Raw genomic sequence first — 26,548 nt, 5'->3', positions numbered from 1 at the left:
ATAAAAACTATAATAATTAAAAACAATTTGAATAGATTCAATCGTGTACCTCGTAAGGGAATTACAATTTTTTTTTGTACTCCACCCCTTGTTTTTTCCACCCCTAGCAGTTATGGTTGGTCGTATCAAACATTTATTCAGACAAAAATTGTTGGTATTACTACTACGAGATAAAGTACGTTTTAACTGATGTGATATTCGTCATAATATGGGAGTTACAGCTCTTTTTTTTTAAGTTCTACTTCTAATGCGACTTCCAACAAGGTTGCGTTAAACGTTTAACGCTCCTGGGGAGGCGAAATAGAAAGAGAGCGAGAGTGAATGCTATTGTAAGGAACTAAGTAGAGTAAGAAGAAGAAAAAAAGATCCTGACAGTTTGTAGTGTCGCCATATTTGTTTCAATTTTCAATACCCTTTTTGTATATTACAATTTAAATTGCAGCAAAAAATCATGTTTCATAGACACACAAATAGTCAGTGTGTGTCATTTCTCTATGTCCACTAGGTCTCGCCGCGTCAATTTTCTCCTTGCGGCGAACCGTTCGCTTAATTAAATAAACAGCTTTTATCGTTGAATGATTTCATGATTTATTTCATGAAAATCTGCACTCATAAAAAAGTTAGTTTTATAGACATTCAATAAGTGTCTCTCTCTTTCTCTCTCTCTCTCTCTCTCTCTGAAAATCAATCTAATTATGAATCGTTACAAATTTTTCCTTTATTTTTAGTTTGATTTGATACATTATGATTTCACTAATAATCAATTTCTACCCCTTCCTATTTTCATTTCCACATTATGAAGTTTCACTTCTTCCGCGCGGAGGGACTCCACGCACTATTTTTGCATGCAATTAAAAACTATTTTTTAATGATGCCAAAGAAGTGTAACTTCTCACGTGCGTACCTAAGTACACACACCCATTTTTTTACTTTTCCTTTTTCTACCCTTTTGGTCGGATTGTGACGTTAACGAACTTGGCCGAGATTATCTATTATTGTATTTTATGTATCAGTTTGGAAGTGTTTTGTGTAAAATTAGGGCAGTTGTCATGTCCATACACACACACACACACACACACACACACACACATATATACACACACATATATACACATACATATATACACACATACATATATATACATACACATATATAAAAAATATAATATAATATTTTGTGACGACGATGGTTTAAGGGCCTATGAACCATGAAACGAAAAACTGAAAAAAATGTTTTCTGGGAGTCTCACCATAGTAATGGCTTTTAAATCTACGGAAAAGTGACACTGTATTCTTCTGTTGAAATTAAGGGATTGGACTAATAGCGAAAGCATGAAATGTTGCCTCTATAGTCACAGCGTGTTGTTGTTGTTGTTGTTGTTGTTGTTGTTGTTGTTGTTGTTGTTGTTGTTGATCGTGCATTGTGCGCAGGACGAGCAGCTGGACCCGAGCGTGACGGAGACGTACATGGGCGAGTGGAAGAACGACAAGCGGTCCGGCTTCGGCATCAGCGAGCGCTCGGACGGGCTGCGCTACGAGGGCGAGTGGTTCGCCAACAAGAAGTACGGCTACGGCGTCACCACCTTCCGCGACGGCTCCAAGGAGGAGGGCAAGTACAAGAACAACGTGCTCATCACCTCCCAGAAGAAGAAGCACCTGTTCCTCATCCGGTCGGCCAAGTTCCGGGAGCGCATCGACGCGGCGGTCAACGCGGCGCAGCGCGCGTCCAAGATAGCGCTGCAGAAGGCCGACATCGCCATCTCCAGGTAGCTTTCCCCGCCACCTGTTACATGTGGTGGGGAGGGGGGACAATAGCACCATCTCCAGGTTGCTTCTTCCCCCCGCCACCTGTTACCTACCATGAGAGGGGTGCAACATGTCATCTCCAGGTAGCTTTCCCTGCCACCTGTTACCTTGCCTGGACTCGCTACGGGGAGGGGGGGATTCGCAATAGCACCATCTCCAGGTAGCTTTCCCCGCCACCTGATACCTTGCCTGGAACGGGACTAGCACAATTTGGAAGGGGTTGAGGGGGGGAGGGGGGTTGCAACATCACCATCTCCAGCTAGCTTCTTCCCCCCCGCCACCTGTCCCCAGGTACCTACCCCTGCCACGTGTTTCCTTGCACGGCACAGGTCTCGCACACAGGGGAGCCTATCGAAAACAATCTCCGGTAGCTTCATCCCAAGCCACCTGTTCCCTTGCTGAGACGAGAACTCGCACACGGGAAGGCGCAAACTGAACAGGTGAAATAGGGCCACCAAATATTTGTGTGGTCGTGAAATGCCAACATCAAGAATTAAGTTCTAAACGTAAAGAAAACACAGAAATTTCTTAAATGTAATGAGGAAAAAAAAAATGTTATTTTACAGACAATTTCAGTTCAGAATTTATAGAATGCTATTTAAAATATTTTTTGAAATTTTTTAACAATGTTTAATTATCTTTTTAGCAATGAAATAAGTATGACTGCCCTGTGTACATGTGCTTGTAGTCATGTGTTTTTTTTTTTTTTTGCAATTTAAATTGAACTTATGATTTTCAGCACTTATACTTTGCGGTTATGCAGTTTATAAGATTTGAAGCAAAAGATAAAGCACTTTAACATAGTGTTTTGTTTGTTCCGTATTGGAAAAAAATCCCTTTTGGCCCATCCTACAGGCATAGGTAGCTTTCGAAGTACCTTTTTCTTCTGGAAATATTTTGGAAACTACTATAAACTTCTGGAACATACGAGAAATTAATGTTCATAACTTCTTTATTATCTTCTAAATAAAAAATTTATTGATTAAACATTTTCTCATTTTCCATTTAGCAAAAATGTTATAAAAATGTTTAAAAATGTATCCAGAATTTAAATTTTTTGACCTTCAAACACTATTTTACATCCCTTGCACTAATAACATGGTCGTATAAACATTTGCTATGTACCAAGGTATTACGATATTATTAAGATGGTTTGTAATAAATTCAAATGATTTGGTATCAGCAAAGTTATTAATTTTTTTAGTATTTCAACCCTGTTTAACAATAATAGTTCGTTAAAACAAATTCTTAAGCCAAAGTTTATATAATACTAATAATTTATGCAAGATATTATAACGGATTGGAGGGTATATTTAAAAAAGTATTTTTTTACCTTCAACACTTATTTCGACCCCTTGCAGTAATGTTTGATTACATAAAATTTATTTTCACAAAAGGTTTAGACAATATTTAATAAATTAAATAAAAATAATAATGGTTTCAATAGGTTACATGGTAGGGAAGTTTTATTTATTTTCCTAATCCAAACTCAGGATTTTTCAACTCCTTGCAGTAATTGTTTTTATCATCAAAAATTGTTTCAGATTAAAGTTTTCGTTAAAAATTATAATATTTATAAACAATTCATCCGGATTTGATGGTATATTTACTAAGGGCGTTTTTTTTTTTTTTTTTTTTTTTTTTTTTACATTTTAACCCCTCTTTATCCACCCTTTGCCTTGGTTTTATCAGAAATTTTTCAGACCATAATTTTAGATAATATTTGTAAGGTTTACAAGCAATAAGAATGGATTTGAAAGTGATCTTACTAAGTGCGTTATGAATTTTTTTGTCCTCCAACCCCTGTTTAATCCACACCTTGCAGTTATGGTTGGTCGTATCAAAAATTCATTTAAACAAAAGAGTTTGGTTATAATACTACGAATTAAAATACATTCAAAAGGATGTGATATTTGTCGTATTATAGGAGATAGCAGCAATTTTTCGTTTTTTTCACAAAACCCTCCCAATCTCTACCTCTTTGGTCTGATATTGTCCATTAACGAACTCGTTTGAGATTTTCCATTATTATGTTTTATGTATTAGTTGGGAAGAAATTTGAGAAAAATTACAGCAGTAATCGTGTCCATAAAAATGTGACGTGCACACACAATTACAGACGCACAAAAAAACACACACATATATGTGGTATATATAAACTTTTGAATTGATGGTTTTGGGGTCCATGGACTATGAAATGAAAAACTATGTAAACATTTCCCGCAAGTCGCTCAATGGTAATGGCTACAATAGGTAGTTCTCTGAAATCTACTTAATAGATAATATGAAACATTCATGGGGAATATTCCCAGCAAGGAATGACAAAAAAAATCAAGGTAGCCAACATTTCCTTTTGAAAAAACAATGACTTTTAGGTTGTTATGATGCTTATAAATACCACACAATTCGCTGATTACCAAATAAAATAAGAGCTGTAGTTATAGCATTGAGTTGTGACTATTTATCTTCCTTGCTTTGTGCTCGCACAACTGAGTAGCCTAAGGCTGGGTTCCCAATTTAAAAATACTTAAGCAAGTGTATAGAAAACCATGCGCACTGACTTATGTGAAATCAGTTTACAATTGAAATCTTACTGGTAATTTCAGCCAATGAAATTTGCTATGTATGTCAGCAGTGTTAGTAAGTAACTATATGAAATACCAAATGATTACCCCTAGACCTCTGACCAGCAATTTGTAAGCACAGTTTTTCAACATATAAATAAATAAGGTTTATATAAAATTTATAGTAAACCATTCTAACCAGGACACATTTTTTTGTTTACAATTTTTTCTAGCGACTTATAAGTAACAGCATTAATTAATTTTCAAAGCAGCAATTACACCTGAGCATTGTAATATCTCGACAATTTCTTGCCACAGCATGACTGATAAATATAAGCAATTCTCTAGTCTTGCCAAAATGGCTTCCTACTCTACTCTCATTGGTTTGTCTGTAACAGAAATAAAATATAGTAATTTCCCTTCCATGCACGCGACCTGTCTCCCATGCACATGATTGTCCTATGCGCTGTTGTGAATCAGTTGGTTAGAAAACATGGCGATCTAATCGTGTGTGCTAGATCTACTTTTACCGTTATTTATTTTTTCAATTGTGTACCCAGCTTAAACCTTCTCCCAGCACAAAACAAGGAATATTATGTGGACTCAATACTATAACTAACGCTCATATTTTCTTTGGAAACCCGAGAACTGTGCGGGATTTAGAGGCAACACAACAGCCCAAAGGTCGATAATTTTTTCAAAGTAAAGGTGGCAACCTTTTTTTTTTTTTTTTTTCGTGGTCAATCGTTGCTGGGACTATTAACCATATTATGTTTTAAGATTTATTTCTCAATACGGAACAACCAAAACAACTGAATATTGAAAACTGCATAGCCGCAAAGTTTGAGCGCTGAAAAAAATAACTTCAGTTCCTATTGCAAGAAATACACGAGCAAAGCAACCACAATTTTTACTTTGCAGCCATGCTTATTTCATCGCTACCAAAATAATTCAACATTGGCAAAAATTATTCCAAATTATATTATGACATTATAATCAATACGCTGCTCCGTTTATACAAATTTCCATAAATTCTGAAAATACTATTATTCATAAATATTCTTTTTTATTTACGTAAACATGTTTAAGAAATTTATATGTTTTCATCATATTGGAAACTTAATTTTTGATGTTGGCATTTCTGAAGCGCACAGATTTTTTAGAGGACATATTCAGCCTATACAGTTGCGCCCCTCTGGCTTCCAGTTTGGACTTAATCGAGGCCCTTTGCAGATACGATCAGTTTAAGTGCTCAGTTCAGACAGAGCAGTTGCTGTTGCTGTCTGATGTGTAGTTTCATTGTAGAATATGGAAGAATCTTTGGATGTTGCAATTGCAGTTGCACTTTTAGTTAGGGAAATGATAAAAAGAAAATTGCAACGCAGCCAAAGAGTATAAACAAAGATGTCTGTCGCGACACTCGGCTGATGGGCTGGATTTTTTGGACTGATGGTTTGGACTGGTGAGACGTTGTTCCCACGCACAGTAGTTCGGACTGAGGGCTCTTGAGCCCACAGTCTGAATCGGTGGGAAGCCGTCAGTTCGTCAGTCCATCAGTTCCGACTGATCAGTCCACCGTCCTTGCTCACACTCTGCAGTTCCAACTGATAATTCCAAACTGACAGTTTGGACTGATCAGTGTGAGGGGCCTTAAAGCTGGAGACATAACCATTCCGATTATACGTCATACATGGTTCCATCAGGACAGAGTTAATGCCGTCGGGCCACAATACGACAACAACGTTAACATGACGAACTCTAATATGGCTGTCGGCAAATCTTTCCATGCCAAATGCATTCAGAAAATGCAGAATAGAATGTGCTATAAACAGCATAGTCCCTATAGAAATATTTTATTTCCTGTTGATAGTGTTAAGTGCATAACAATACAACATTTAATCATCTCTAGGGCTATGTGGAATTAAGATTATTTTATATACAAGCAAGATCATGGATAAGTTAATAGGGGCCAGAAAAATATTTCAGCTGTAGTTATGCAAAGAAATAAAAATGATCATAATAAACAGTTTAAGTCACACTACAAATGTGAAAGTGTACCCAAACGTAAAAAAATTTCGGTTTTCAGCATAAAGATTTACTAAGTAAAAATTTTATTTAAATAATTTTGAAGTTTAGTTTTGTAAGGTTTCTATCTTGCTTTCCATCGTGCTGCATAAAACTACAAAATTATAAAAACTAGTAGAATATACTTCGTGCAAAACGTCGGGGCGCATATTTTGTAATGTTGATGTCACAACGACCTTGTATTTCATTGGCTACTGAGCATGGCGGGCTTGTCCCGTCACGTCCGTCATAGCATAGTTTTTTGTTAATTTTTTTTGTTTAAAAAATTCAAGGCCTGTTTTACAATTCCACATAAACAGAGAAGGATTCCCTGGAACATTTCAGTATCACGTCTGGCCTTCCACAAAACACCAATCTATTGCATTTCAAGGTTACGAAACATGAATTTAATGCCATAGGCAGAAATGTGTCTACAGCAGCCTGCACTTGTGTTCCTGCACATGATTTATATTTATAACGCTTCGCCAAAATGGAGTCCTTAAAGAGATGATTGAAGGTTTCCACAGAGCAGTGAAGCAGCGACAGAATGCATAGGTGGGGGAAACTGGAGTAACAAATGTACCAAGAAAACCCACCAGTTGACTGCAACATACACACCTTTTACAACTGTGAGGAAAAGAAGAGGAGGGGGGGGACTAAGTTACTCCGGGAATGTCCTAGATGGGCCGGACCCTTTTTAGGAGTCAGCTCGTGCAACTAAAGCTCAGATTACCTACGCATCCAGAACCAAAACCATCCTGTTTTATCACAAGCTCCAGCTGCCGATGTCCACCAGATAGTGGACAGCAATGAGCGAATCGCAATCAGCCAATCATTACCATGCACACACACATGCACGTGCGCACACACACACATGCGCATGGGCCATAAAAGATTTTGGTGGAAGGAGGAGGAGGGGGTGAGAAGCGGGATGAGGCACATCTGTCTTGCGGGAGAGCGTAGCCTGGGTCGACGTTAATACTTTGAAAAATTTTTAATAAAGTAAAACTTAAATGATACAAAACTGAAGGGACCATAATTTTTGTAACTTTGCAATAACAAGGTTTGTTTTGACCACACTGTCACACAATCTAATCACAAAACTTTCGCACATTTTTATACCAGACAACCAAAAAAAAATTTTTTTTTGTAAAATACAATATTAGGATGGCTACAGCTGTAGCTCAAAAATATGTCTTTTACTGTATCACATTTGAAAAAGGATTTAAGACAGATTAATAAAGCAAAGGTTCAGAAATTACCTACTAAACGACATGTTACCATCATTTTAGAAGACATTTTCTAAGCTTACTTTCACCAAACTACAATGGCATCAATATTATTTCAGTAGAAACTTCACATTTTTTCTGTACTATATTTGGGGATATTATTATTAACCATTCTTTATTACATTTAATTGTTTACCTTTTGACCAAAAAAAATTTGTTTTACACACTTTATAGATGGGGGCACAATGAAACAATAAAGTTACAAAGCTGAAAAGAGCAAAGTTTTATGCATGGATATTAACAGAAAAATTTTACACTACATGTGTATGAATAGGTTATCAAATGAGAACATAAAATTGAAGATAAGGCCACAAACAGTTTAGCAAAATAATATTTTCTTACCCATTGCATTTGTTCCATTGTGCCCCATGATAGGGGCACAATGAAACACATTAAGGGGCACAATGAAACATTATTTCTGTGAATACAATAAACAGTAGAAAAACATTTTGACACTACTACAAGATATGTACACATTACAGCAAAATTAAATTACATATTTGTCCTTAGAAGACCTCGCTTTTAATTCACCTACTTAATATTCAAACGTGAAAACTCAAAATCAAAAGAAAGATAACCCTTTTGTCTCTTTGTCTGCCCATAGCATGTGGGTTGTGAGAAAACATATCGTATTTGAGAGATGTTGACTGCTCTATATCTTCGATTTAAGGTTTTATGAACTTATTGGTCATTTTGTTGCTTTTACGAAGAAAACTGACTTCATAATCATTCTGAGTATTTTTATCCTTCATCATTTCTCCTATGTAGAAATTACTTTTCTTTCCCGGAATATCATATTCGACGAGAACAAAATTTCCAATGATGGGTTTACACTCAATGTCTTCAAAACTTTTAGGACACAACTCTTCTCTCAGATCTTCAATATGTTCTTCATCATTTTCAGAGTCTGCGTAAGGAACCTCCATTGGACTATCCTCGTCTGTGGACTCAGTAGGATGTTCCTTGAACAGAGCTTTTCTACTTTTCTTTTTTGTCACATTCCTTTTCTTTTCATGCAGCTTCTTCTTTTCTATAAATTTATTTTTCTCTGGAGTACTAGTGGCAATCATGCTTTGTTTTTTAAGTTGATTACATTTTCGTTTCCGGATAACCCTTGAACAACTCTGGGCTTTTGTAAGTTGTCCAATTGCCATTTTTGCTAGGTGTGATTCTTTGCTCAGAAGAATTACAAGTTTCTTTTTTGCAGCTTCAGAAACAACTGAATTATCTGCAGCTTCATTCACTGAAAGCTCAACTATTTCTGTAGACTGAAGGGATGCTGATGGGTCCATTTCTGTAGAATGCAGAGAAGTTGTTGGTAGAGTTTGCTCATGTTGTTCCTGTTCAGGTGGGGCTCTGTCACTGACAAAACTGCAGAGGAAATCTTCGTCTGTGAAGATATGTCGATAAAATTTACCTACTATAAATATAAAAACAAGCAAGCATATTGCAACTGGGGCACAATGAAAAAAAATAATTATAAAGTGTTTCATTGTGCCCCTCCAAACACTCTACTATTAAACATACCTAACCTCTAAATTAATATAAACACACACTTCTGATACTTACATTGATTAAAAAGTGATCTACACCCTTTCCAACAGTCTCTTCAACAAACACGTGCTTTCAAAACAATATTTGAAATATAAAATTAACATAAATCCAAAATTTTTACTTTTGAGCTACCAAAACAACTAAAGTCACGTGCTAACCATAGTATACATGATAGCATCTTCTATTTGGTCCAATGTTCTATGTTGTAGTACTAATCCCAACCACCACCAGTGCCACCAGTCTGTTATTTCAAATATGGAGGAAACAACCACTGTTTCATTGTGCCCCTTGTTTCATTGTGCCCCCATCTACCCTAATTCCTATGTGATTTCTATGGACTGTGGAAACATTTTGAATTAATGGTTTTAATTAATGAGGGTTATTAAAGAGGGTTTTTATTAATGGGGTTTCAGTGTACCTACTATTTTTGTTATGATGAATGAACTCATGGTTTATTCATGCATGCCGAGTTGGTTATTTAAATTTTTTTTCATTATTATTAGCTAAGAAATTTAACTGTAAATTTTACCTATAGAATGGTTCTCATATTTTCTCACTAAATATTAACAAAACATTCTTTTTAACCTGTACAAGTTTGAATAGTTAACCATAATCATGAACACTTTCATGACTTTTTACTACAGTGAGTTAATATTATTTACTACCTAAATATATTTTGAGAAAATTAGAGACATAACATAAAATGTGAGAGAGCTATTATGATAAATTTGCAGGAAAAGAACTTAAATAATTAAATGATCAGAAAGTTAAATAACAAACTAAGAGTTATTCTTGTCAAGACTACAGCCTTTTGAGTTTGTTCATGTTATAATATTGATGTACAAAGGGTGAATTAGGAGTGTTCATTCCCCAACATAGAAACAGGCAATATATTTAAGCTAATTTCCTATATTTTAAACTGTTACCCAAAAGGAATGAAACCTAATTAAAAGAGACAATATTTTAATCGTTTTATCTTTATGCCAATTTTGTTTTTAAAACGGGAGATAAATTAAGGTTGTTGGTGTGAAATCTTTTGATTGAAAAAGAAAGCATATTACTGAACAAATATGACACTTAAATGTCCCATGATATTAATTTCTCCAAAACTGTGTCATTTGGAGTGTTACTTGATGCACTTAAACAATATAATTTGTAATAAGCATTTCTTAAAATTCAAAACCAATAAAATTAATCTGTTAAGTATTTTTGTGTTCGGAAAAGGCCTAAAATCTAAATGTAAAAACTAGTAACCAATAACAGTTGCAAGATTAAAAAGAAGTAAACTTTTTTCCGATTTTTTTTTTTTTGCGTAAAATGTGGTACAAAAGTTTTGCTGAATAAATTACTTTAATTGAATTTAATATTTAAAAGATTATGTATTTGTCGTTAGATTTAAGTTTTGATTGAAAATGCTGATTAGTTTCATGATTTTAATTGAATTTCGGCTTTTCAGTGTTTTTCGGTTTTATCGGAGTTCACCATATAATTTTTTTCGTTACTAATTAAATATTTTGAAGTGTATGATTCTTAAATTACTCTAATTAGGTTTCCTTCATATGTTGTGATCTTAGACTGTTTTAAGCGATTGGGCTGTCTTTTAAAAGTATTTCTTGCACTAGCAAAGCTTAAATATTTATTTTGGCCATCCAAAGCATAGTAAAATAAAATAAAAAATTTAGTTATTGTTTAAATGTTACTAGAATAACAATAGCAGTATATGCAAAAAGGGTTGTGTACATTATATATAATTTTCATAAAAAATTATTAATACTGCTTGACCCCTAAAACTATTGAATTTGTTACATGTAATGCAATCTTCCCATAAAACAGATGTTGTAAAATTAAAAGCCAATTTGACTATAGGAAACACTATTTATCTTCTTTTAATGTTATAGGTTCTATTAAACAATAAGCAGTTGCTACTGTTCCTGTTTATTTTGTAACATTCAATTTCACAGAATATTGTGGGTAAATTCTAAATTAATTGAAACATTTGATAAAATTTGCTACCTTACAGTTCTTTCAATGGAGTAATGTTTCTTTGTTTTTGCTTGCCAACCAGAATTTTCTTCTAAAAGTTTAATTTAAAGGAATCTTGACAAAAAAATTTGATTCTATGAAAGTTTATTACATTTTCACTTCATTATTTTGGTTTTATTTCAATTCATACAGATGTTTTACCATAATAGTGTGTCCCCACAAATCTATTATAGAATTTCCCTGACTTTCACCTGATTTCTCAAGACAAAAATTAACAATTCCAGTGACTAATTTTAAAAACAAAATTCACCTAATTTGTATATTTTTCTGAAGAAAAAAAAATTAAATTCAAGCCTCCTCATCCCCATTGGCGTACATAAATGCACATAGGCGTGCCTACAGGGGGGGCCAGGTGGGCCATGGCCCCCCCTAATGTAATCACTCAGATCGGCATTTTCTCTAATGCGTTCGTTAATATTCATATATTCCTGGCACTGTGACACTCAAACTGTTTTTCAGTGTTGCAGCGTGCTAATTAATAATATTTTTAAACATTTTATCGTTCTGGAAATACAGCCGCCTTAGTTTATTTAAAACACGAGGTCCCTTAAAATGGCCAAGCAATAAAATTTTTTTAAGAGGTTTGTTAAAGTTCTGTTGTCTGAATTGCTGTGTTTGCATTCACTAAAAAGAAGTTCATTTCAAGGTAGATCTGGACCAAGCTATTGGAAAATTCGAGAGGGAAAAATGTGTAAGTAGGTACCTACCCTTTAAACATTGTCTATGGAAAAAAAAAACATATTTTCAAGATTGTTAAAATTATACGGATATAAATATTAACTAGTAAACATATCTCGATACTGCACAACAATATAAACACAGCAATGAATGAATGTATTTAGGCTATTTAACATTCTAAATTCAGCTTCTGATTAAAAAATTTAGCAGGGCCCCCCCTAATGCAAATGTCTGGGCACGCCTATGTAAATGCACCATTTTATAGTATATATGACTATGCAATAAAACACCATTAAAAAAAGTGTTCACCGTCTCTGTGATGGCAAACTGGTGCATGACTTTTTCTGGATTTCAATTGAGTTTCCTTACTTTCTTCTGACTTTCCAAGACAAAAAAAAAATCAAAATTCCCAATTTTTTAAAAATAATTTCTCTATTTTGCATATTTTTGAAAGTAAAATAAGAAACTCTAGCTTCCAAAATCACCATGACTCACCTAGTTCTCGCTCTACTATCTTTATTTCTGTTTAAATTTAATATAATCTTGCATAAATCATTTTATAGTGCACTAATGCACTAAAACCTCCTCTGGAAAAAAATTACACTTTTACAGACTGGGTGATGTCAGACCAGACCATGATTTGTTTCCCTCACTGGAATATCAAGAATTCTTTTCAGGATTCAAAGTAAATTTCCTGACCTGACCATTTCAAACTTGCCCGACTTTCCCCGGTTCATCCCTGATTTCCCATAACGTGCTCATCCTGGTTCCATTAGTGAAGAAATTTCAAGGAATGTAAAAAAAAAAAAAAAAAATAATTCCAAGCGCATTTGAGCTGTGCATAATTTTCTAGTTTTAAGTTTTAGCTTCTTTTTTTTCTGAAGTGAGGGGGAATGCAGAGGGGGTGTGTTCCGGCGTGGTTCCAGGACGGCGACCGCCCGAGGGAAGGCCGAGTTGGCAGACATGGCTGCGGACCACGCCCGGGAGGACTCGGAGATCGCGCGGGTCACGGCCAAGCAGTTCGCGCCGGACTTCCAGCAGCCCGGTCAGTCCCGCTCGTTCTCGTTTCAGTCTCTGATTAGAGGTGGGCCGTTACAGCAATTTTCGGTATCTGTTCCAACCAGTTTCTGATACAGTAATGTACTGGTTACAAGTAGCTGATACTTCTGTATCAGCTACAACAGTAGCGGTCCCAGGAAGCAACATGGTATCAGCATTCTCGTTACAGGTTACACATCCTCCGTGCCGTCATCACCAGCGTAAAAAGGTATCGGTTTTCTCTTTCCACGTTCTTCGTAGAAAGGTATCAGTTTCCTCATTCTACATTCTACATTCTTTGTAGTCGAAAAAAAGGTATCGGTGTTGTCTTTCCACGCCTTTCGTAATCTGAGTCTTCAGTCTTCGCAAGAAGCACGCACTGCGCACTGAGCGTACTTTGATATGGAACAATAAACAAAATGACTAGTAACAATTTCACTCTGTGCCTCTCCTTCAATGCCTTCCCCTGCGCTTCCACCCCTACATTCTTTCCCTTCTTTATCCTTTATTCGTCGTGATGCTCCCTCCCCTTTCACAAGCTCCGCCCAAGTGACCGTCATCTGCGATCGGGTTCTGCGCACATTGGCCGTGGTGGTGTTCCAGGCGAATTCTAAACTGATACTAAAGTACTTGATACTTGAATGGTGTACTCGTTTGCAGTACTTGATACAGGCATGTATCAGTTAAAAAGTAGCAGGTTGATACACTGCAACCCACCTCTAGTCTCTGTACGCTGCAATCGGTGGGAGCGATCTCGTAAAGGGAACTCGAATCCGCCTGGAACGGAAACGTGTGACCACAATGCTGCCATCTGTGGCGGATGGCGGGAACTAAAGTTATAAAAGACAAAGGGAAACTTCAAAGTAATAACCATTTGATGAATTTTAACAAGATGGGCAGTATTTTAATAAAATTCCTTTTTTTTTTTTTTTCTTTTAAAAATCAGATTGAAAGCCGGAATTTTATACATTTTCTAGTATTTTTTCACTATTAGCAGAGCCGTTTCATTATATCGTTTAAAATTTGGCTCTGGCAATGAATTCTAGCGGTGGGTATGGAAACCTCATTTGCTTCGCGTAAAAATACATAGTTGAAACACAATTTGCTTATATTTATCATGCTCAGTACTATTAGAATTGTACCTTAAATTTTGTGTCAGAGTTTCGTATTATAAGTGTGTTTACATGAGAACACATGGATTTTTTTCATTACCGAGCTGATATGTTGCACATCTCTGGAGAGAACTGAAAGACTCCTCACATTTTTTTATACAGTAGGTATTCTAGCGCGTGGACTGAGATTCACCAGAAGAGAAGCATCTCTTTTGTTCATGTCGGTTCTCTGTTTCAATGATGTCATTTTCGGTTTTAAGGTACATCCTTGGAGATTCATTACCATAATCTCTTTTGAGTATCTGTTGTTTTTTAGCATTTTTTGTCACCAAGTACATACTGAACATTATTTGTGAGTTTTAAAATTTCACACTATTGTATATCTAATGATTTAGTAATCTATGGCAGTACATAAATTGCTGGAGAGTTTCCGTGATAAATTAGTGATATACCGATGTAACTGTTAGAGTATTTATCTGTATCTACCAATATTCACACTCTCTGGATTTTCAATGTTCTCATTTTTCAAACAATGAACATGAAAAACAATAAACGTTCATCTTTACAAAGTTCACTAATCTTTTCTTATAACCTGCTTTTTTTTTTTATCTGTCAGCATTATTACTGCAATTTTTCTACAAAAAAGGTCCTTTGAAATTGCATACACCCAAAATTAATTAAATTTGCAGGAAATGCCCTTGACTAACATCCATGGCAAGGGGAAGGGAAGAGAAAAAAAACTACATAGTATGTTAGCTTGAGCCTTAAGTGTAGCAATTTATTACATGCAAAACTTGGTATGTGAGTTTTTTATGGTTTTTCAGTCTCAAAACACAAATTCAGCAAAATTTTCTTGTCCACATTCTGGAAAGTCAGGGAAATTGCCAATTGATAGTAAATTGAGGGAAAATATCATGCTCCAGTCTGCCTTCACCCAGACTATGGAAGCATTTAATGTAGAGTTATACACATTAAAAGGTGTATGAAAGATTCTGTTTGAACTAAGCCAATATGAGGATGGTGGGGGCTGGTTATTGTATTATTTCTTTCAGAAAGTTGTAAAATAGGTACCCAAGTTATTTTTTTAAAAAAATTAGTAAGGGTAATTTGTAATTTTGTCACGGTAAGTCTAGCAAAAATCACGGAATTTTTTTTTTAGAGAATTGTGGGGACTTCCTGTAAACAAAATAAACATGTTTGGCAGTAACTTATTCAAAGTCACCAAATAAACATAATACCATTTTCTTTACAATTGCTTTCACTTAGTTTTTATTTTTCCTTATCTTCTAGAAAATCTACCAATTTTGACATTCTAATATGTATTTGCATCTTCAGTGAGGAAGTTGATAAAAAAATTTATATTTTGCTTTTGACAAGCTATCATGAGTTAAGAAAAGTTAACTTACTATAGCCCGTCCCACTCTTAGATTGCAGTACACGGCTTATGGCGCGCGCTGTTGCCAAATCTCTAACACATTACGAATTTCAGGAGCTGTGTGTCTTTGTAATTCGTATCGAACAAGAAGCATTTTAAGAAATCATATCGTAATTTATAATATTTTATACTATTACACATATAAATTTGTAATAATGCCACTTTTAAGTAAATTTCAAATAAAAACTACATATTGTAGACGAAAATTTCTTATAGTTTTCTTTTATGTTCTAAAAATCCCATATATATATGTGTGTGATTTATATATATATATATTATATAAATCACATTTTCATGGGCCCGATAAATGCCGTATTTTTGGACAAGTCATGTCCAAAGTGATAAATAAAATACGGTAATGGAAATTCTCGGTCGAGTAGTTATGGGAAACATCCGAACAATTAGGTCGAAATGGGGAAAATTTTTTGAAAAACAGAAAAATCGCAACAACTCCCATAATATGAATAATATCGCATCCGTTTTAACGTATGATAATTCGGAGTATCTAATGCCAAAAAATGTTTTCTAAAGAAATTTTTGATACGACCAGCCATAACTGCGTGGGTTCGAAAAATATTTTCACCGGACAAAAAAAAACGTAACTGCCTTAGTAGACACCTTATCAAATCTGTTTAAATTGTTTGTAAATATCATAATTATTTTCTAAAACTTTGTCAAAAACAATGTTTGATAAGATGCTTGGTGTTGAGAAGGATAGAAAAATAATTCAAAATTTTGTACCATCATCGCTATTAAATTCCTTCGTTATTTATTTGATACATTTTACATATTATGTTCAAGATTCGATTAAAATATATTTTGTAACAACCATTACTGCAAGGGGAAGGGAAAAAATATGGGTTTAAGGATATAAAAATCCCTTTTTGTTCTAATGTAAAGAAAAATAATCATCAAAATCTTCCTTCACCTTTAGGCTGTGCCGATAAGAAATTTTTTTTTAACTTTAACTTAAAACAAGAATCTGTTCACACACATTTCATTCATAGGAATTTATACGATAAATGTAACGTTAACTTGATTAAGAAATTAATAACATCACAAACCTTTTAATCACTATCGCTACCGCTGACCAATGTTGATACCCGTTCCATAAGAGTAGCACAGAGCTGACCAGAAGAATGGTAAGCTTCCTTAATTGCATTGCAAACACTCATATTTTTGAAAATTACTCAAATTCATTCAACACAATTTTGCGCTCCCTCCCGCGTAGCCTACCGATATAATTTCTTTTCGGTGTTATAACTTCCATATTTTATATGTACGTAATAAAAATAAATGTAGAAAATAAAATCACGTATGTGAATATATAATTTGTTTGTCAAAATTATAACTGTAACGAGTCACCGTACACAACGCGTTGCTTCGTCGCGAGACGCGATACTAACTGGCAGGCTGGTTTTCAGAAATGCGTGTCTAAGAAAATACATGGTTGACTAAGGAAGCCATGCATTTGAAATTGCTTGCAGGACAGAACCCCACCTATCTAAACTTACGACCCTGTTTTCTCTTACGACGGCAGCTTGTGAGAGAAACCTCTATTGCAGCGCGCTCTTGTACTGATAAGACACATCTTTAACAGCTATTTCCACGGAAACTGTAGAAGCAATTGAGATGGAGCTGCTTTTAAAAACTAATTCAATTCATTGTGAACATTTTTCACGCTTTCGTCCCCCATCTATCTTTAATAGAAAAAAAGTTTTCCGCGGGTCAACTTTTTGATGTGTCAGTTTGTGAGAAAATGCATTTCAATATATTAAAAAAATTATTTAAGTGAAACCTGTATAGTTTTTATCTTAACATTTGTTCGGTGGCGTCCTAAGACATTAATTTATTAATAAAAAAAATCTGAATGAAATACACATGTAGGTTATTTTTTGTTATGTGAAACATCTCGGAATACTTCAAAACCGTTCGCAGTGAATATATTATGTTTTTTAATTTTTTCGGACACTTAAAATATTGTTAAGTATTCAAAATAAGCATTGACTGATGCGTATTTCGATGCTATACAATATGAAAAAAAGCTTAGTCCAAAAATTAAAATTTTAATTTTGTTTGATATTTGGCAACAACACACGAAAAAACGACAGCGCTAACGGCAATCGGCGTGTGTTAGAGAGAGAGAATGCGCCCATTTACTTCCACACTGCAATCTAAGAGTGGGATGCTCTATATGTGATGCTGTGTTGTAGAGGTGAGACACTGCAATTGCATTACTGAGATCCTGGGTTTGAGTCTCGGTCATTGTCATTCCTATTTCTGTTTTCAAATGTGTCCTCATATCACTCGCAGGAAAATTTTGGGATCGTTACTTACTGTAGGCCATGGCCGATTCCGTCACTAAACATCTCTGAATTGTACCGTGTGTCATTGTCGGTTACAACCTCGCTTTCGATGAGACGTAATGCCCAACTCAAATAAAGAACAGACTTAACTAAAAGGTTTTGTTAATGTTATATTTCCTTATGTATTTTAAGTGACCTTAAAAGTATGTTATTCATGGCATTGTACATATTGAAAATTTTTAGTGTGAGCCTTTTTTTATATATATACATATATAATTTTCATTAAAGGAATTCTGTAATGTTGCAGGCTTAGACAGGATAAGAACTAGAGATGTTCCTAAATTCCGACCACCACCTGAAAATGCTCAACCGGGGAAGTCCATACTTTCTCAGCCGTCTGCGGGTCAGAAACCAGTCCCGCCGCAACAGAACATGCAAGCCCAGCAGTCTCAGCAGTACCAGCAGCATAATCAGCTTCCCGCGAGCAAGCCGCAGGTGCCGTTGCAGCAGCAGCAGCAGCAGCAGCAGCAGCAGCAGCAACAGCAGCAGCAACAGCTGCAGCAGCAACAGATGCAACAGCAGCAGTACCAACAGCAGCAACTTCAACAGCAGCAGTACCAGCAGCAGCAACTGCAACAGCAGCAGCAGCAACTGCAGCAGCAGCACTACCAACAGCAGCAGCATCTGCAGCAGCAACAACTGCAGCAGCAGCAGCAGCTGCAGCAGCAGCGCGACCAGTACTTGCAGCAGAACGCGGTGAACGCCCCAACGATAGCGACGGCGGACGCGGACGTGGGCAAGCCGTACATGAACAAGGTCGGGCCGGGGGAGCAGACGTCGCCGACCAACCGGATACCCAACTCCATACCGCAGCAGGCGTCCGTCCAAGACGACATGGCGGCGCCCGGGGACCAGGCCTCCGTCCCCAACAGCAACCTGCGGAGGAACTCGAAGCTGGTCAAGGCCTCGGAGACGCCCGCGTTCAGCTACCAGCAAGCCATGAACGACCGCTTCGACCACTACAAAAGGCCCCCGAGCAGAGACAGCAGTGTAGACAGGTACTCCAAATAGCACCACCATCTTCTTCACGTATGCAGCTGTGCTGGTTTCTTCCTGGTCATGAAGAATCATGAGTCTTTCACTGTACATGCACGTGGGGAGTTTGCTACTTGCTTCTTCAGTTGTATGAAAACGTTAACCGAAAATAACTGCACTTTGTTTGCCCGGTTCGTTGTAGCTAGCCTGTTTGGTGCATGTTGTTCTACTAATAAAGCTTGTCTACAAACAAAACTATTTTAAGCTTAATACATTTTTTGCAGTTGTTGCAAAGTTACTTATACTGTAGATTTATTTGGTCGTTGTGAAATGGGAGAGGACTTTATGTAAAGTTTCACTCTTTTACATTTGTGCTCTTTGGCCAGGCTGGTTCCTGAAAGTGAAACTAAAAAAAATAAGATTGTGACTTTGACACATGCCAGTCAGGTCATGTAAGAATTATTGTAAATGTGCTGTGTTTTTTTGTTTAATGTAACGATGTGGGGAATGACTCTGTAGCTTAGCGAAATAACACAAAACTAGACTTGTTTTTTTTCTTTCGTGTAGTGTGACTTAATACGTTTTACATTAGACTAACAAACTCTGTTTGGCTTTGGCATGTTACTCGACTAACAAGCATTGTGAACGTGTTCTTTGAGGTGGTGGTATTTTTCTGTCTGCAAGTGCTCACGTACACTACTTTTTCTTTACTGCACTTAAATTTTTTTCTTCCTTTTCTCAAATAAATAAACTTTTGAAAATAACCTAGCGAGTGTCTTGATTACTTGCCCGGGGTGAGTTTGCCGTGGCACCCAGACGAGCCGCCTTGCGTAGGTACACGAGGGCCACGGCCAGACTGAGCATGGGCTCTCGACAGTCGTCGGTGGACAAGGCGCCGCCGGGACGGGAGGCGTCGGCGGACCGTGTCGCGCGGGGTGCCACGCCCGGCCCGATGCCGCCGGGCGCCGCCGGGAATGGCGCCGCCGTGGGCCCGGGGGTGGCCCCCGGCACCCAGGCCCCCTTGTACACCCTCCCCAACTCTGTGGGCGGCCAGCTGCCCCTCCCCTTTGAGGACGCGATCCTCCGGAAGAGGGGGCTCGGCCAGGACATAATACCGTCACCCGGGCAGCCCAAGAGGACTGAGTCGCTGTACATCAACCCCGGGAATAAGAGGGAGCCCGCGCTCAAGGTCAGTTCAAGTCCCTCCAGGGAGTCAGGGAATCCACTTGTAACGTCACACTAATTCCTCGGGGCCTGGAACAGGCAGGAACCTTTTTTGCTCGCTGGATGATTTTTAATTATTTCCTTCCGTTGGGGGGAATGATAACTTTTTTTTTTTAGGATTTCTTTAAAGTTTCAGGGGATGATATATCCCGTCCATCTCTCCCTCCTCCTACAGATTCGCCTTCGACCATGGGCGAAAATCTGCAAGATTCCCAGGTGGGAACCCGCGAGATATAGTTTATACCATTCCAATTTCACAGTTATGTTATGATTTTGCAAGTGCAAGTGGGCTCTCTTAGTGAGGGGCTTTTTGATTTCCCCCCCCCCCCCCCAACCCAGTATCTAGGCCCATGCCCTTGACTGCTGTTTCTTAAGCCCATTAATATGAGCATAACCGGGAGTTTGGTTTGGAAGGGTCCGACCAGTGTAAAGCATTAACAAAACTCATCACTATAGATGTGTCATAACTAGCTGTACCCGCCACTTCATTCGCGTGAAGAGACTGAATCTTCACAGGTTATTCAGTTAGAAAAGTTGGGCAGTTTTTGATTAACATGTACCAAGTTCAAGTTACATTAGAGCTTTCCGCAAAAAAATTTCTTTTGATTTTTGCTCAGGCTCGGGCATATATAATTTAGTGGAACCAATAACTCTACAACATGTTATGTATAGCTGTCCATGGGTGAAATAACTTTTATTGAAGTTCATACTTAAACATAAATATGTAGTATATATAAAAGTATATAATTATAATTAAATTAAATTATAGGTGTTTAACATTAATTTAAATGTAAATGAAAATATATTAAAATGTGTTATTTATCAGCACACTTAAAGTATGAATTCAAAATAAGTTATAACAAAACATTATAATGCTTTAGGAAAATCATAATGAGACATCACAAAATATTCAATTAATGTAGGGTTTACTGTCAAAAACTTGCTTTAGTTTCAAGTCGATAGCATCAGTAGTTTTTTTTTATTTAAATCTATTATTTTTACAGATGGACAATAAAATATGTTTAACATTATTTTTCAACAATTCGGTTAAGGTATCTAATTTAACAGGATCAATATTTTATACGTAGTAATTCAGAAATCACAGACACTTCCATTTTATATATCTGTCTTGATTGATTGGGAATCAAAAATCAAGGAAAAAAACATTGGAGATCTGTTTCCTCAAAAGAGGTGGATTTAAGAAAAAAAACGTTGTGAAGATTTTCCTGCATTGTGATGAATACCTGCAAGAGGAATTTTATGTTTCGTTTGTTTTAATAACCAGAAGGCTTTGTCCTTGGTGGAATAAAAGCCATGCTATTGGAGTACGTAGTATATGTCACATTTAAAATGGAATTTACATGTAGGGTGGTAACCAGACATGGGTACAAACTTATTAAAAAGTTGAAAATTAAGTAATACATTTGGGTTTCAGCTATACTTATAACTTGCTAGTTTTAAACCAATTAATTTTTTTCACTTTGTCTAGTTATTTGTTGTAGGAAATAAAAAAAAATTTTAAGCCAAGACAAAAGTTCGTTTTATGCTCAAATTTTCATTATTAAAAATGAATTGCTTTCCATACAAGACTTGTTTGTAGTTAAAACTTTTACAGTGACCATTTTTCTTCCCTGAAATTGGTCCAGTGCATTGAAGAGGGAAATTTTTGTTCGTCAAACCAATTTAAGAATGTTCAACATCTAGGTATTTCCCAGAGAATCAAATAGCAGTGTTAAAAATTTTTGCACCCTATATTAAACTTAACTTGAATTAGTTTTTTCGAAAAATAACTTACCCACATCTGGGGGTATCAGAATTCTCTGTGTATTCATTTTATCTTGGAGATAACTTGGGCGTTGGGCTCCTTGGTACGTCACAAATACAAGATAAGCTGGCCGGGTGGTCATTAATTTTGTCGGTTGTGTACGCATGGTAATGTGTACAACCTTGAGATTATTTTTTTTAACTGTGTGGTTGAAATTTGTATACTAAGTAATGGAGAGGGGCCCCAACAAATATTTTTGCCCCCCTACTGTCCCTTAGTTTCTCTCAACGGTCCTAACATGCTGGAAGTTTCGAATAGACAGTCGTCGAACCAGCCACCTCTTGCTACTTGACCTTATTGCATTCAGCATGCACATTTGCTAAAGCAAATACGCAATATACGACAGATGTGTATGCTGGTTACGAGATTTTAACTCTGAAGGTAAGTGTTTGTCAATCTTTGCCCTACTGAGACCCATCTGAAGTCAAAGAGGACAAGTACCCTGGGGCGTAGCCAGGGGTGTGTTTTACGGGTTCAACCCCCCCCCCCCCCCTCCCCTTAGCACCAAATCTTTAATTAATTTCTTATTCATCATACAAACAAATTTAATATTAAAATTAATAACATTTTTACCATTACAATATTTAAATTTAAGTACCAAAAACTGCTAAAATAGCACTATTTTACACCTTAAAATCCAAATTTTCCTGGGGGAGGACCCCAGGAACCCCCACTTTAATACAGGGGGAGGGGGGGGGGCATGCTTCTTAACATCCCCTATACACAAATCCTGGCTACGCCACTGCAAGTACCTCTACCGCAAACTACTATATTGACATGGTCGGGGGTATTGTTAATGAGACGTGCGAGTTTACTGGGCGCCACCGTGTCAAGGGGCACGGACCCGGCGGAGACTCTCGCCTCAGGGCGTGACGTCGCCCGTGTGAGGACGTGACTCGACCCCCTTGCTGCAGTTCTCGGCGACACCTGAACCTGGCCCGATCTCGGCGCCGGGCATGCTCTGATGATTAGATGGGTGGGTTCTTAGGGCGCCCCACACGCCAGACGTCGAGGAGGCAAACACGTGATCCGGCACTCGGACAACACGCACGTGGTAGCACTGAGCTGATTGTCACGGGCGCGCGCGCGCACAGATTGTCCACACGTTTAGTTACGAATTCAACTCTACAAGGTAACTCGTACTCAAATAAACACTCCGCGGTACGTCCGGTTTACGTCAAGTTCAGCTCCCTCTCACCGCGATGATGAAGAAGAACTGCCGGGAAAAACATGGCCGCCGGGTAGCCTCAACAAAAGCCTCTCGCACCATCTTTTCCAGGTCCGTGGCACTCTATCCCCCCACTACACACGCGGCGGGAGGTTTGAATGCCGTGGCTGGAGGGGAAGGTGGGAGGGTACTGGCGTATCGGGCTCGGAGGCTTGGACGATGTCAATATGTAGGGACAAGATATTATATGGTGAATTGGGATAAAATGGAAATAACATCGAAAAGCATGTTAATACAATTCATAACAATGAAATTCGTGTTGATGTACATAATAGCAGCGAAATGCTAAATGCACAGCATTTAACCAAAACATTTTAATCACAAAAAAATAAACATAATCTTTGAATGTTTGAAATTCAGGGACTGTCATTATTTTCGAGAAAAATTTTTTTGCCAAAGTGCATAGATGAAAATAATTAATTTAATTAGTTTAGTTTTGTATCTCTCATTGAATCACTTTCAAGCCACAAATGCTCGCCCATTTATTTTTATTGTTGTAAATGTATTACCTACCTAGTTTTAGACCAATTTATTACTAATTATTTTATCATAAAAATCAGCTTACATTGAAACTATTTAAGTGGAGTAAGTATTACAAGACCATATTTATAAAATATTTTAACAATAGCATCAAAATTTGCTGTTTTAAAAATGAAATTGGACAAAAAATAAAACCATAAAGTCTTTTATAACTACAGGTACTTCTAGTTCATTTGGTTGAAATTATGTCATTGAGTTTAACTTAATACACTGCAAAACAAGCAAATTCAATACTCTTTGTTCACAATTGATTTACCTTTTTTTTACAGTGTATAATCAAGGTAACGCTACAGGCTCGTATGATTTAAGAACTTATGAAACTTGTAAAGGAAACAAGCTTTTAAGACAACATATCTAGTGAAATTTCTCTGTTTGGACATGTTGCCTGTTAACATATTTGTAATTGATTCTGGTCTGATGCCATGCAAACCTAAAACAACCCTACACCAATAAAACCTCAAATGCCATGTTTCCGTGAAAGTTTGGGAGGCGGATATTTGCTTTTTTCCTGGATCGTATGTACCTTTAGGTCTGTACTAGCACATAAATTGTTTTAATTAGTGGCATTTAGCCCTGCCATCTTGGGTATTTCCATATTTTTGCTGTAATTCTATTTTTGTAGTATTTAGCCCAATGTTTTAGCACATTAAGGCATGAATCGAATCTGGACCTTGCTTGCACGCCTTGTTTCAACCGCATACATACCAACAGGCTGTACATCTAGTCTGTTAGCCCCACAAGGAAATAACATATTTCATGTGGGAAACTAAAACTATCATGATAATCGCACCAGTTCACTAGTGTGACGTCAGCAAGTAGCCAAAGCCAAGTACTATGCCATGGGAACAAGCAATATTTAGCTAGGAAGCGAGTTGTATGTAATTGGAAACAATGTTGGATATTAGCTGACTACATGTTACTTAAATGAAGGTTTTTGGATCAGGCTCTCTCTGTGAAAAGATTAAGCTACTTTTCATCACATATAATAGTTAAACTTGACGTAATTTAGTATCAGTTGTAATAAGATTTCATTTGCTATAGTAAAAGCTATTGTGAAAAGGAGGGGGGGAAGGGTTTACAAAATCCCTGGAGCCTGGGTATCCGGGAGACCCATTTGAGTTTTGAGATTTATTTAATGCACAAGTTTATCTTAATAGTAGGATAAAAATAACAAGTTTGTAGCAATTACCCTTACAAGTTATGCAATATGTGCAGATCACGTTTACAAGTTATGACCGGAAATATGTACAGTCTTTAGAAAAATTTTTTTTTAATTTTGGAGTTTGAAAAGTTGTACAGTAATTCGTGTTGGGGGGGGGGGGGGGGGGAAGGAATCTTTCGATTTGCCCTGGATTTAGTATATTTCTGGCACCATTATGATAGCTGCATACCTTTCTCCGTTCTCGCCATAATTTTAATAACATGAATTTGTTTTTGAGGATGAGACCACATCAATGATGATTGTGGTCTGAGGCCGTGCCAGGTATAGGAGTTTTAATTGGAGAGGGGTTTTGAAAAAAATAAAATAAGATTTTTGGTAGGTATTCAAAAAATTTACATAAACATAAAAGCAGTTTGGACAGTTTAAATATCATTAGAAACAAGATTATATGGTGGGTTGCGATAAAACCAAAATAACACTGAAAAACATCTCATAACACCGAAATGCAAGTTAATACACCATTTAGCATCGAAATCCAAATTGTATCATGGAACTAAGTAGCATTTAACCAAAACATAACTCAAGTCATTAAAAATATTAAAATTTTAATGTTTGAAATTCAAGGAATGTCAATATTTCCAGACAATAAATTGTACCAAACTGTAAGGATCAGAAAAATTAATTTAATTTGGTTTACTGTACATCTCTTATTGAATCACTTTTAAACCACAATTGTTTTAATTTATTTTATATAATTCTGAATGTATCTGTTTTGGACAAATTTATTACCATTTATTTCATCGTAAACATAGAGCATAATAAATTTACCACTATTTTGGCAGAGTAAGCATTAGAAAACAGCTTTTTTAAAAATTAAAAAAAAGTAACACCAAAATTCTTTGTTTTGAAAATGAAATTGAATTCAAAATGAAACCATAATATCTTGTCTCTAATTGTCATTCTCAACATGCATCACTACGTACCTTTACAATACAGGTGTAACAGCTCACCTTGCTTCACCAAGATCTCTTATTAATTTAATAAGTTCAGGGGGGATGTTTCTTCCCTATTTCCTTTCAAATAAAGGGGCCTCCCTTTATATGTTGCGACTAGTCGGAGGCTCTTACCCCTCCAAGGTCTTGGTTCATTAATCATTTCATTAGGAACTTTTTGTTTTTATCTTTATGTTGTCACTGATAAAATGCAATACAATTTTTCAAGCACAAGTTATTTGCTCTCACCGCAATTTCTCGCATATTCTCTCAACAGTTTCTACGCTATGGAATATACATAAATGATTGCCTTATGCACCAATGTGAGCTAGCAATGATATTGAACATACCTAATTTTGAAGAGCAGTAATTCTTAAGCATTGGCAAGGTTTTCACTTGTTTCTTCATTTTTTAATAGAATATATACAGCAGTTAAAAAAAACACACTAATGAATTTTAAATAAGCTCAAAACACTAAGCAGCTCATGTGGAAGAGATTAATCTATATCATTGGTGGCCATCTGACATTAGTGATGGGCAGAACGGGTCTTTTGACCGATTCGGTTCTTTTGGATCAGTTCCGTGAAAGATTCGTTCAGAACGATTCGGTCATCTCGTTCATTTCGTTCTTTTCTGTGTATGGGATCTGGCTC

At 36.6% G+C, this 26,548-nt stretch overlaps 2 protein-coding genes across 2 annotated transcripts in view; one reads left to right on the top strand and one right to left on the bottom strand.

Moving 5' to 3' along the window:
- LOC134538692 (rootletin-like) overlaps nucleotides 1-9,409 on the bottom strand; it is a 32,506-nt gene extending 23,097 nt beyond the window's left edge. The window contains exon 1 of the mRNA XM_063380121.1: nucleotides 9,293-9,409. Within this exon, the coding sequence (XP_063236191.1) occupies nucleotides 9,293-9,294 (2 nt within the window). The 5' untranslated portion in view covers nucleotides 9,295-9,409. The remainder of the gene's footprint in view (nucleotides 1-9,292) is intronic.
- Nucleotides 1-26,548, top strand: part of LOC134538691 (junctophilin-1) — a 386,273-nt gene that overhangs the window by 244,696 nt on the left and 115,029 nt on the right. The window contains exons 5-8 of the mRNA XM_063380120.1: nucleotides 1,432-1,766; nucleotides 12,925-13,043; nucleotides 18,197-18,947; nucleotides 19,759-20,113. Coding sequence (XP_063236190.1) covers nucleotides 1,432-1,766; nucleotides 12,925-13,043; nucleotides 18,197-18,947; nucleotides 19,759-20,113 — 1,560 coding nt within the window. The remainder of the gene's footprint in view (nucleotides 1-1,431; nucleotides 1,767-12,924; nucleotides 13,044-18,196; nucleotides 18,948-19,758; nucleotides 20,114-26,548) is intronic.

This window comes from Bacillus rossius, chromosome 14 (assembly GCF_032445375.1).
Source record: "Bacillus rossius redtenbacheri isolate Brsri chromosome 14, Brsri_v3, whole genome shotgun sequence".
Lineage (NCBI taxonomy): Eukaryota > Metazoa > Arthropoda > Insecta > Phasmatodea > Bacillidae > Bacillus > Bacillus rossius.
This window is presented reverse-complemented; position numbering and strand designations above follow the sequence as displayed.